This window comes from Penicillium cinerascens (assembly GCF_028974065.1).
Source record: "Penicillium cinerascens strain IBT 15544 chromosome Unknown contig_24_segment0_segment0, whole genome shotgun sequence".
Taxonomy (NCBI): domain Eukaryota; kingdom Fungi; phylum Ascomycota; class Eurotiomycetes; order Eurotiales; family Aspergillaceae; genus Penicillium; species Penicillium cinerascens.
The window spans coordinates 856,815-869,143 of NW_026695290.1; the positions used below are offsets into that span (position 1 = coordinate 856,815).

At 51.1% G+C, this 12,329-nt stretch overlaps 6 protein-coding genes across 6 annotated transcripts; 3 read left to right on the forward strand and 3 right to left on the reverse strand.

Moving 5' to 3' along the window:
- Nucleotides 1–179: 179 nt before the first annotated feature.
- On the forward strand, nt 180–1,356 carry N7498_003402 (uncharacterized protein; the record flags this gene model as incomplete). The annotated part of the gene is made up of 2 exons (XM_058450464.1): nt 180–292; nt 342–1,356. 2 exons carry the CDS (start codon nt 180–182, stop codon nt 1,354–1,356), a joined length of 1,128 nt encoding a protein of 375 aa, XP_058309926.1.
- Nucleotides 1,357–1,485: 129 nt separating this feature from the next.
- N7498_003403 (FAD-dependent oxidoreductase) lies at nt 1,486–3,019 on the reverse strand (the record flags this gene model as incomplete). The annotated part of the gene is made up of 3 exons (XM_058450465.1): nt 1,486–1,580; nt 1,633–2,318; nt 2,382–3,019. 3 exons carry the CDS (start codon nt 3,017–3,019, stop codon nt 1,486–1,488), a joined length of 1,419 nt encoding a protein of 472 aa, XP_058309927.1.
- A 308-nt stretch (nt 3,020–3,327) lies between these two features.
- Nucleotides 3,328–4,493, reverse strand: N7498_003404 (uncharacterized protein; the record flags this gene model as incomplete). The annotated part of the gene is made up of 2 exons (XM_058450466.1): nt 3,328–4,125; nt 4,197–4,493. The coding sequence occupies 2 exons, from the start codon at nt 4,491–4,493 to the stop codon at nt 3,328–3,330; spliced, it is 1,095 nt and encodes a 364-aa protein (XP_058309928.1).
- Nucleotides 4,494–5,349: 856 nt separating this feature from the next.
- On the reverse strand, nt 5,350–7,156 carry N7498_003405 (uncharacterized protein; the record flags this gene model as incomplete). Its single annotated transcript, XM_058450467.1, has 8 exons — nt 5,350–5,553; nt 5,622–5,750; nt 5,814–6,013; nt 6,073–6,491; nt 6,560–6,603; nt 6,660–6,745; nt 6,803–7,003; nt 7,060–7,156. 8 exons carry the CDS (start codon nt 7,154–7,156, stop codon nt 5,350–5,352), a joined length of 1,380 nt encoding a protein of 459 aa, XP_058309929.1.
- A 1,107-nt stretch (nt 7,157–8,263) lies between these two features.
- N7498_003406 (uncharacterized protein) lies at nt 8,264–8,680 on the forward strand (the record flags this gene model as incomplete). Its single annotated transcript, XM_058450468.1, has 3 exons — nt 8,264–8,272; nt 8,353–8,411; nt 8,446–8,680. The coding sequence occupies 3 exons, from the start codon at nt 8,264–8,266 to the stop codon at nt 8,678–8,680; spliced, it is 303 nt and encodes a 100-aa protein (XP_058309930.1).
- Nucleotides 8,681–9,857: 1,177 nt separating this feature from the next.
- On the forward strand, nt 9,858–11,978 carry N7498_003407 (uncharacterized protein; the record flags this gene model as incomplete). Its single annotated transcript, XM_058450469.1, has 1 exon — nt 9,858–11,978. The coding sequence occupies one exon, from the start codon at nt 9,858–9,860 to the stop codon at nt 11,976–11,978; it is 2,121 nt and encodes a 706-aa protein (XP_058309931.1).
- Nucleotides 11,979–12,329: the final 351 nt, after the last annotated feature.

The following is a 12,329-nucleotide window of genomic DNA, read 5'->3' on the forward strand; positions in this document are numbered from 1 at the left end:
AGTTGAGCTGGTGTCCTTCCTCATTGGGGCGTCTCTGGGCGGTGGGGGAGGCGGTATCTTATCGCATATTCTGCCGATATATCGTCATTGAATCAACTTATCAAGACACAGTTCCCCAAAGTTTCCAAAGTCAACCTGATTGAAAGCTTTGTGAAGTGAATCTGCATACAGAATATTCCATGTCTGGTGCAAAAATTACAGACATTCTGCGCTTTCTATCGCAGGATGCCAAAGTCCCTCTGGCTACTGCACTAGGGAAGGTTGTGGAACTGCAGAAAGCTAACATGACCAGGTAAACACCATCCTTCTGGAATGATGTTCTTTATCTAACACGTACACAGTGCGGAGCAAATTTCAAAAGCAAATCCCAAAGCTATCCAAGAAATCTTCAAAGATGAAAAGCTCGCCAAGCAAGTTCTCAACGCTGCCAAACGGGTCTCCAAGAAGCGGGGAGCCCCAGCTGACTCTGCAACGACATCACCTCAGAAGAAGAAGAAGGAGTCTAAAATTACCAAAGACTCGACACCCTTTGAAGTTGAATCCTCCCTGGGCCTGCCCATGTCTTCTGCCAGCGATAGCGAGCTCTGCAACATGACAGTGGTAACCAACCGTGCTCCTCTGGTGCTCGCTTTTGCAGTGTGTGTCTTGAAATATACCATGCCCGAACAGCCAATCTCCAGTAGATTAAGCCTTGCACAGGCTGTGGTCAGTGCCAACAGTCGAACTAAGGCCGTCAGCCTGGGCCTTGAAAGTGGTCAGTCAGCAGAGCAAGAGGGATGGGGAGAAGGCCATCCAACCATCAAAGTCCTTGGAAGGGATATCCGGGTCTTGAAAAGATGGGACTACAACCCGCGCGAAGGGGAGCCCGATCAGGCATCTGCGTCAGAGGAACCAAACGCAGTATCTGCCAAAGATTTCGTGGGAAATGGAGATATTGAAGACGCAGACAAGATGCCCCCGCTATGGGGCGTTGACTTGGAAGCTATCCGAAAATCCCAAGCTACCATCGCTGGCTCAGACCCGAAACCGGCTAGTGCACTGCCCATCTACACGGCAGAATCTGCTCGATCGTATCTCCTGCGGTCAATTTCCAAACTACAAGAGGGAATACCACCCAAATCAAAATCAGCTGCCGCAGCCGTACAAGAAAAAGAAGATTATGTCGGCCATCTTGTGCATGCCATTGACTCGGTCTGCAGCTCATGGGCCACGACGTTAAGCAAAAGTGAACTAGATAGACGTGCTTGGGCTTGGTATCTTCGACTACGGCCAGATGTTCAAAGTGGCGCTCAAGGCTGGGGTGAGAAGGGACATGTCAAGCTTTCAGACATACTCGCCCTTCGGAGAGACCCTTGAATGGAACACGTTAATTATGAATGAACCATGCTCAATTGATTATCTTCTTGTAATTCGCAACGAGTCCAATGAATTCAAAGTGAATGACATGCACAAAGCTGTCTTCCTCACTACTGCAGGACGCAGCTTTCAACCCTCTGAAGCTATAATTTGAGCAACCTGATCCGCGATATTATAATCGACGACCTTCGCAAATTCATTAGTGACCAAACTGGGGAACAGTCCTATAAGAAACACATTAGTATAATCCCAGAAACCTCCAGAAAAGACGCTTACCCATAATTTTCAAAAAACCGTACATCAAATATTCCTGCACAACTCCCATGTCACGCTTTTTCTCCTGCATTTGTTGGGCATGTTTGAGTATTGCCGTTACTCGTGGTTGTCGTAGAGCGGTGTACTGTTTCGCCGCAGCCGTGATAGCCTTCTTGTGATCCAACAGTGTCATACCTTCTGGCGCAGCACTCTTGCGGAGATGATGAGCCAACAGAAGCGCAAACGCTTCAGCATCTTCCAAAGCTTGCGACGATCCCTGCCCCGATGTCGGGGGAAGTGCGTGGGCTGCATCTCCGACTAGAACGACGCCATCTCGCTCCCACGTCGGGAGAGGCGGTGATGTCCAGGTAGGGTACATGCTATCAACATGAAGGGACTGGAGGATCTTTTGGATGACTGGATCTTTCCAGTTTGCATGCCTCTCTCGCAGTTGACGGGTAACGTCCGCCATGTCGAGAGTCTTTGGGTCAGGACGTTCTGTGATCTGGTATGTGGACCACCAAGCGAGCGAGTCACCGGGCTCGGATACGTGGTATGGAGAGTCACGGTGCTCAGCAGAAGGTGCGCTCTCCGAGAAGAAATAGCCAAAGAATCCATTTCCTCCGTGAACGAAACTGATAGATCCCTTTTCGACGAGACCTTTGACATCGGCCGATGGGATGAAGCCACCAACGCCCACAAGACCTCTATATAGACGGTCAGACGACTTTCTCGGCGCAAATGAATGGAACGTATAGAGCATGACTTACTCGTAGTGAGGTGGGTAAGGGTCCTCTTTCGAATCGGGGAAAAGCGCCCGTTTGGCCGTGCCTCGCACTCCGTCCGCACCAATCACCAAGTCTGCCTCCACCTCGGAACTTGCATCCTCGAAACGGACGAGATTCTTCCCATCCGGACGGGCAATTACCTCCGAAATCCGCTTATTGACAATGTTTTCATCCGGAACTCGAGAACGCAAAGCTTTCCACAGAGAGTGGCGGCTAGTCACGACCGTTTTCATCTTCTCAGCAGGGTCCGTGTCTTTCGAGGCATTCGGCCCAGTATTCTTCATAGGTACAAGGATCGATCCGTTTTTGTTTTTCAAATAAGAGGCGGCTATAACGTATCCGCCTCGGACAATATCCTTGAGTAGATCTTCATCAAGGCGGCGGATAACATTCAGACCATTTACAGCAATGCCGAGACCACCGCCAACGACGAGAGTTGATGAATGAGTGCTTTCGTTCTTTTGGCGTTGCTCTGGTGTGACATCCAAGTCGGTGCTGTATGTTTCATAGATGGTGATCTCATGGTCTGCCTCTGGGCCAGAGGGTTTCGGGAGATGTTTCTTCAGTTCAAGGTACACTGTGCACCCGGCGATGCCGGCGCCGATGATGACAATCTTCATTGGAGCAAAGCAGTATTGCTTCAGGGTTAGAAAGAAATCGGAGGATGTGAAATCGAGACCGTGCTGCGATGCAAGGAATAAATAGCTGGGCAAGTATACCTTGCCATCGCCGGCTCCACCCGCGACCGCAAAGCTAACCTATTACGGTTAGATTTGCGTTCTGCCGTCCAGCGGCCAAACACATGCGAATTGGACGGCTTTGCCCGTGAAGAAGGTTGGTCCTCGAGTTGCTCGGTGGTGCAAGGCAGCATGAACGATTCACGGTCGTAGGTGGGGCGTTATTCCCCTGATATTGCTTCTATTATCTCTTATGTACATGCCAAACGTGCCCTGTCAAGCTCAAGCCTCATATTATTATTTTGGTAAGAAGAAGACACGGAGTCTTCCAGGCTCCGGTCATCAGAAATCTGCCCGGTGCACCCTAAACCCCGATGCCGAAGCACGTAGGCAGCCACATTCGAGAAGAGCTGTTTTTTATTGGCGCCAGGATAATGTCCATCCGTGGTGAACGGTCCCCATATGCAGAGAATTTGATAGGGGAAGCCCACCATAGTAGACCCACGATTGGAAGTGGGACCTGGGATCTCTTCAACAAACGATTTTGCCAACAGGATCGATCTCGCATGTCGCTGAATGCGTTCTTCGTATAAATATGCAGACGGCGAAACGAGCGAAAGAAGCCGCAGAGCGATGATATTTGCCGCATCATACAGGGTAGCCAGAGCAGCCGTGGGCATATCCAAGTGATGAAGAATCGGGAAATGATCGGGGTCAAGGGCTTGAAAATCTGAATCGTCTTTGGCAGCATTCATCGGAGCCTGTGCGTTAAATCCGCCCAAGTTCATCATGGCGGTGCATTGTGCCCACCAGTTGTGTAACCGGGTGATCAACCCCAGTACCAATGTGATTAACTTGGTTCTAAGAGGCTCTGCGTTTCCGGCTTGGGATTTTAACAGATCTTGCGCAGTTGTCAGACATGACAACAAGGAGAATAGATTGTCGACAAGGACGTCGAATGGACCTTTAGGATAGACTTCGAAGGGAATGTCCATCCATTCAGGGGATGAGAAGACATGCTCTTCATTCTTGAATATCGATGCAACAAACTTGTAGAGACAACGTTAGTATAGAGAATCCAGCAATGAGTATTTTATCGCCTAAGTCGGGTCTTACTCACAACGAGAAGCCGTAAATGACGGAACAGCCGGTGTAAAAACCCTTCACGACAACTTTCTGGACCGCTTGATTCAAGCATCGTCGCCGCGCCCCGGACATGCTGGAACCACCCATCCGTGGACGTAGCGGCCAGGGTTTCAAAGTGAGTAAGCATGACAACGGCACAGACGACATCGCCAGTAAAAGAGGAAGTTTCCTGTGAGAGCAGGTCTTGGAGGCCCCGTAGAGCCCTCAGGTACCATTTGCATGCTTCCGTCTGAATAGACACATCATCGGCCAGCGAACCGTAGAAGAACATGGATCCAGCACGGATTGAATGCCTTACTAGACTTGGAGTTGGTAAGTTGAGAAACAAAAAAGTTCATCTAGCCAAGTTACGGTCGGGGTATTCGTGGCCGGTGCGTTAAAGCCAAATGATTCAATAAAATGAGACACGAATAGCTGGTCGAAGATGTCGGCTCGATCAGGCTGTTGAATAGAGATAGCAGAAGGAGACCGTACAATCACATCATACTTCTCCTGCTGTTTTTGGGAGATAGCCTGAGAGTGCGCCGGTGCATGTTTCACCAGCGACCTGTCTGGCAATGCATGAACGAAGAAAGCCCCCGTTCGAGGACCAGGACACCGCGATCCATTTTTTATGCATTGCAGACATTCTGGAAAGGTCTCATCGCACTGCATGGCTTTGAATTAGCTTGCCACTGCGAATTGCAAATCCCAATGATCGCACCTTGATCTTACGTCGGCGACAGGTGGAGCAGCCTTTACTTCGTCCTGGGACGTTGACCATGACTTGAGCCGGAAAGCCACGATTTACAGCCAGATTTGTCACATGAAGTTCGATTTCGCTTGTCTGCAGACGGTGGTGCTGTAGCAAAAAAGAATCGGGTTCTGGATCCTGCGGTGCCTCATCGACTCATAACGTAATCCGCCGCCACTCCCACCTTGAGGCGACTGGAACTATTTTGACACTTAATCTTCAAAATTCTACAAATATGTCCATATGCAATTAAGACAAAATTGTTCCTCGATAACTTCATTACAGGTTATATTCATCATTACCGACTATAACATGTACAATTACCGTACCCGGCTTTTCTTAGATGCCCCTTGATCCTGCCATATCACTTGGAGCTCACCATTTCTTGGACCGTCTACACATTTGCGACAGTGGGCTTGCCTGGAACACCTTCCTCCAGCGCAAGCTCTTTGTCCATCTGGGCAGTGACGTTGATCTCCGTGTTGCGATGCAGATCCATGGTATCCTTCTTGTATATATTCACGTAGATCGGGAAGACCAACGCGAGAATGTAGCCTATCATAGGGATTACCATGGCGGTATGGGCATTTACTCTGGTCTGTAGTGGATTGCATAATTAGAAACCTGGGGTAAACATCTTGAAACGTGGAATGGAATGTGACATACCACGATGGCGCCCATCATCGGGGGAAAGACCATGCCACCGGAGATCGCGGCCACAAGCATGGAACCGCCGAGTTTGGTGTGGCGACCCAAGCCACGAAGCGCAAGACTGAAGATGGTGGCAAAGCAAAGCTAGTGAGAAGGGGTGTCATTAGTAACAATTTTTGCTCTATCCTAAGGCAGTGTGTTACTCACAGACTCGAAACTCAGGACGAGAATAATCATGGCCACGGAGGTCGTGCCATGGGTCGTCATGGCGACTATCGAGAAAACAACACAAAGAACCAGGTATAAACTCAACATGTATCGAGGCTTAAACGCTTTCATCATCATAAGGCCACTGGCAATGAAGCGCATAGCGGCATAGAGACCCTGCCCCACAGCCAACAAGTCGGCTAGAATACTTTGTCAGAGCGCTGCCCCGCGCGAGAAGCGTGAATGATTGCCCACTTACAACTGGTGGCAGAGTCACGACCAGACTCTTCGCAAAAGTTGATAAAGTATCCAGCCACGGCGACCTGCGCTCCAACGTAGCAGAACTGACTCCAGATACCAAGGAAGAGATTGGTTTGCTTCTTGAATGGGCCCACATTCTCGTTCTGATCAATCTGTCCTTCGAGTGCCTCCTGATCAGCATCGGTAATCTCGGGGAAAGGCGCAAGCCAGAAGAGGATGATTAGCAAAACGACGAAGCAGGCCACCCCGAGGTAGGTCCATTGAACGTTCTTCAACCCAGCATTTGTGTCCACGGTGTTAGCGAAGAAGACTCGAGAGGCCAAAAGTGGAGCGACGAAAGTCCCAACACCCTGAACTGCTTGTCCCAGGTTCAGTCGAACCTCGCTGTACTTCGGGGGTCCGCAGATCGCAAGAAATCTGTCAATTGGGTTTGGTAAGAAACGTGGACCTGAAGTATATAAATGTGAAGGTTTTCTGTGACGTACGGATCTGCTGCAGTCTCTAGTGTAGATAAACCGGCACCCACAACCTAGCAAGACAGTTAGAAGACCGGATAAACAAAATTCGTCCCTTGGAGACACTCACAAACATGCTACCACAGAATCCTCCAAATGACCTCTTCACTCCACTCGGCCAAAAGAGGAGACATCCAACGGCAAGAACGGCAAGACCTACTCCAAAATATCATGGTCAGATCGCTTCTTCGACGCAAACGCAAAGGCTCGTACCGGTCATGAAAGTTACTCGGAATCCATATCGGCGAACGATCCATCCCGAAATAGTCAACGGGCAAATGAAGTATGCTGCGAAATATGAAGCCTGCAGGCCACTGGACTTGCTGGCGGTAATGTTGAGGGTGGTCTGGAAGTGCGAATTCAAAGTATCAAGCAAGCCGTAGCCAAATCCCCAGAGGAAGAAAAGGATAGTGACTGGGTAAGGACGCTCAAGTTAGCTAACAGTCCTGAGGGTAACGATACAAACCTACCCAATGCATTGGGAAGCAGGGACTGTCTCAAGGTCAAATTGACACCGGATGTAATGGCACGGTCATCGACAGTGATCTTTCTCTTGTAGATGGCCATGATGAATCGACCTTGGATGTGGAGAGCGTGTGGGTTTGGTGGGCCGCTCTCGCAGGATTGAGTGACAGATGCAGTTCATAATAATGCAGAAGTGGACCAGTTCCCCACGACCTTATACTTGATCCCCAGACTCTCCACAAACCGCCTTGGAGAGCCACGAGGGCATCGGGTCCGGGATAAAACATAGCGAAGCACGGGTGGCTGCTGATCACCGGGCGCCCTTTCGGCCCCTGATTTCGTGCCATTTTAGGCCCTTGTCGGCCATTTGTACGCGTTCGGTCCGGATGGATCAATCATGAGCGAGCAAAAGTGGCATCTGGAAAGATCGATAGGTAAAAGAATCCGAGCAGTGGAGCCTGGTGGTTTCACCGGTCTGTTTTCTTGACAGTTTGCTTTGCAAAGCCGGGGAAGTGGAGGGCGGATGGGACCGATGGCCAATTCCCGCCGAATTTCCCCATTGCGTTTTTGTATATCCCCAGCTGGGGATTTTCATCCATCTCTTGGACTGCTAGGTTTCATACCTATTGCTCCCTGGCGGTTTACGTTGCTTGGAAGTGTAAAATGACTCCCAGCTTTCCTTCCCGTCTACTTCTGCCAGCTCTCAGACCCTTCTGCCGGACGGGCTGCAGCACACTACCATGGTAGTAGCACTAGAGAGCGCGTGGCGCGATTCGTGTCAGGGTGCATATCCAGTCCAATCGCATACCGAGAGCCCATCTTGGCATATAAACGACTCGCCCACTCATTGCGCTGGAGATCACCGACCTTTCCATGTTTCGGAAACTCGTATACCGATAGCCCGAAATGTGGACATTTTGTATAGTATAGAGTCGAGGCTAAGCCATTGATGACCCAGGGGCTATTTCCTCGGATAGGGCCAAATTCTGGGGTTCGGTCGGCCACTCTGCATCTATCAGCTGCTTACCCCGGACGAATATTCTCCGACGGCGCCCTTGCCTGGATCAGCCCTTGCATAGCGCGCACATGTTGTTGTGACGTGATTTGACGTTAGCTCTACACGATAGGTCATAAAACAACCGATACTGAGCAGTCATATTATGGCGAAATTAATCTGGGCAAAATTCGGAGTATGGTGGACGGTCAACAATGGCTAGGGTAAGTGAATGTGACGAAATGTCTTAGCCCGGAGGCTGATTACGCCAAAGACATTTGATGAATTTCATTGGGCCGATTAGTCTTCGAATGCGATAGCTGGCATGGGCTGGAAGGAGATATCCAAAGTTCAGTGTATCAGGTACGTCCCCTGAAAGATTTCAATCAATACCCAGACACGGTTTAAGACTCAGCCCTGGATCTGGGTCACCGAGTGTCGAGGCTTCTTCAATTCCATTCCGTTCGCTCGAATGGCAAATTATGGAGCTGTTTTTGCGTGAATCAGATCTGCTACTTTTCCCGCTAGAGCCACCGATCAGCGGCTCGGTGGACACGGCCAACACCCACGATGATCAGAATCAGACACTCACGCAGGTCCAGACTTCAGATACAAGAATGACAAAGGCCTAGATGAAAGAAATTTGGGTCCGTTCCTTGAGCCGTTACACACCCTGTCCTCGTACCCCAGGTTGGTCGCGAGGCGTCATTCGACCCAAATCTCGGGGCAGGACGAACTCCATTAACAAGGTTCGAAAACCTCTAGGCTGCGTGGTGGTGGTCCCATGCGTTTCCAGAAAACCTCACCTTGGTTCCACGGGTACCGTGCCTGATGTAATCTCCTAGCCTTGAACGTAATTTTCCTCATTGATTGAAAGAGACTTTACATTTGCACAAGAGTGAGAATAAGTTCAATGGAACGGCCTATTCGTCATGGGATGAAACAAGGAATTGAACTGTTACGGGTAACGGATAGTCCGGCGTTCGAGACATGTTCACATACGATCCGAGATATGGCCTATCCGCCGCCCTGCCCGGATGCCAGACAATCCGGGTTCGGCCAGATTGAGTTTTCCCGTCTCTCCAGTTTCCCACTTTTGTGTTTCGATGAGAGTAGAGCAATGCCGAGCCAGAATGGATCTCTGTAGGGCCCGCAGTCATACGGTGAATCCGTTCGTCGGCAGTCCAGATCTGAGAAATGCCCGGACCAGGTCCGAACTCGCAGATGTAGGCCAGACCACCAAAGTAGCGATTCTAGATCATCTTTTGAAAACGGCTAAACATGAGCGTGATTTGCAGCCCGGTGGTGGGTGGCGACACCAAGACCCACCGAGCGCAGCCAGAGATACTCTAGTCGCCCGTCTACGGACTAACTGATAGCGCACTCGGAGAAGTTCCATCACAGGATCTTTGTCGGGGCCAAGGGAAAACCTGGGCAGGCTCCTCGAGCATGAGAAAGTAGAGAAAAGAAAAGGAAGTGTCCAGTTCGTAGGCCCGTGTAAGTTACCATAGTACGGTGTTGGGCCCTGCGCCCCCTCTCAAGTACGAAGTAATACCGCGTCACACCAAGTCTCAAACTCAGTCCTCCCCTTCCCGGACTCAACCTCCTCTCCTTCCCCCTCTCAAATCTCACCTCACCACACCACCATTCGCCCTTTCATCGACCACTCTTCGCCATCCTCAACAACTCGTGTGAAGAGCTCACGTCGCTCCCATTATCGCCACCCATTCGACGCGGGGGGCAAGTCTGTGAATCGGTATTGAACGGGACTCACGAGGTGGCCCGACAGGGCTGCCGTATCAAGGGGACATGTCTGGACGCATCTCTTCCGACCACTCTCGGTCGGCATCACGCTCGTCCCAGACCCCTCGTCTCTCTCAAGGTCAGGCGATGGACTCGACACCTCGCCACTCCTTCGGTCGCATGTCGCGCGTCTCCAACCCCAACGTCTTTTCCGATGAGTACTCTTTAGAACCGATCGATGCCGACCGAATCGAACGCGCCCCCAGCCCCGCCTCCATCTCCTCCTCTATCACTCTCCGCTCGACTAACCATCCCCACAAGAACGTCAGTTCGGCCACGACCGAAAACGAAAACCCGTTTGCCGACGAAGCCCGGGTCTCCTTCGATGACCCCCATCGGTCAAGCCTGCCCCAGAAGGGGATGGGCGGTTTCTCCAACAACCGCAACTCTATCACCTCTGCTCACAATGCTCCCTTCGTGCAACGAAATCATAGCGTCTCGTCCCGTTTCTCTATGCCTCGTGCCATGAGCCCCTACACCGGAGCCACTGGCCCCAGCCATCCGTACGCCATGTACCCCCAGGTTGGCGTCAGTCGCTCCCCGAGTGTGGGGAGTACCTCGACAGTTCGCCCACAGGAACGCCCACTGGATGAAATGAACGGCCCTCAACACCCCTACGCGATGTATTCTCAGAATGTTGTTGATGATGGGATTGATGACGATGTGATCCCGGTCGGGTTCCCCGGCCACAACCCACCGTACCAGCCGCCTTCTGGTCGTCGAGATGACGAGTTGGGTGACATTATTGGACCGGATGGGCACGCAGAGCCATTGCCGCCATATTCACGTTACCCGACAGGCGTCGTTCCAAAGCCTCCCAGCCCTGAGACAATGGCTGATGTCAACCCTCCCCCAGAGGATCAGCAGCTCCATTCCGTTTCACGAGATGTGCCGGTCTCTGAGGCCTCCTCGAGAGTGCTTGTTCCCGAACAATCTGGGAACAACGAGCGTGTCTGGAACAATGAGCGCAGCGAAGGCACAAGGGCGGCGCCACTCACTGGCATCATGGCATTCGAGGAGAAGCTGAAGCAGAAAGGAAAGAAAACAGCGTGCTGTGGACTGCCTGTTTGGACACTCGTCCTAATTGCGACGGTCATGCTCATCGGAGGATCCATTGGAGGTGTGATCGGTGGTGTTCTCGGCACAAAGAGAGCTGCTGAAGCTGAGCGGGAAGCCCAACAAGCGCAGTCGAGTGGCCCATACATCGTGACAGTCACTCAGACACCTCAGTTGGACTTCTCGACAATGGCAAGCACGCCGACGAATCTCAAGTCGGTGCCGACCGGTCATTATTTAATTCCTTCCATCTTGCGGAATTGCTCGCGCATGTGTATTGAAGGAGATTACGAAATGACCAAGGCTTGGGCCTGCATGGACAAGCCGAACAATTTTGAAGTCTATGTTGAAGGGGATGATCACGAACACTCCATTGTTTTTGGGAGCGACGGACCAACTTCGACTTTCACCTATGGAGCACAGCCGCCGTATCTTCCAACTCCCACGCAAAGCTTGAACATGGCGATTGACACCAGTGACGCCAGCATGGGCCCTGCACTTTTCTTCTATGCCCTGTTCAACAAGCTGGTCATTCTTCCGGACGAAACGTTTACGTCTAGTTCCGTCTCGAAGCGCTCGTATTTGGACGGAGGAGACAACACCCTCCATGAGGCCTTCATGGATCGCAAGCAGACAGCGGAGCCGGGCGACATGCCGTGGTTCTGCTGGTGGAACAGCACCATGATGGAATTCTTCCTCTACATCAACCAGTCGTCGTCAGACATCTCGTCCGGCAGCACTGCGACTACCGATGGCCAAATGCCAGGCGGCACTGCTACTGGCTCTTACCACCAAGAGTCCAAGCGTATTGGTCATGCCCCCGACTATTCTCGGAAGATCAAGATTGAAGAGCGACGAGACTACTCCGGAGCAGTGTCACCCTATTGCCAGCAGATGCAAGTGATGCCTAACGGCCAAGCGGTTCCTATCGCGAATTCCATTATCAACATCAAAGAGAGGGAGCCCACTCCAACCACCACCTACGTCAATACCGAGGGTACCTCCCCCCAGACATACACGGCTAAGGCGCAATACGCCACGCCGTGCTATTGTCTGTCTTTGACTGATTAGTGCAATTTTCTGACGTTCGAGCGAGTATCTTGTTCTTCATCATGGTCTTTCGGTCCGGAGACCCGGCGTTGGCGTTTGAGATGGCCGTCAATCTAACATCGGCTTCATGTGCACACGATTGTCTTCCTTCTACTATGTGTGATTCTATTTGGTTCTTGTCTTCCGAAGCTATCGGCCTCGTGGGAATTGTCTTTTTCTTTTTGCAGCCCACGCAGCTCGTCCTGTTTGCTATGCTTTTCATTGTCCTACCTTGCACTGCAACATGATACGATCCTCATTTTCTCACAAACTCTCTTCTTTTTTAGGGTTGTATATCGTCTTTTTCTACTCTGTTCATCGTTGAGTGATTCC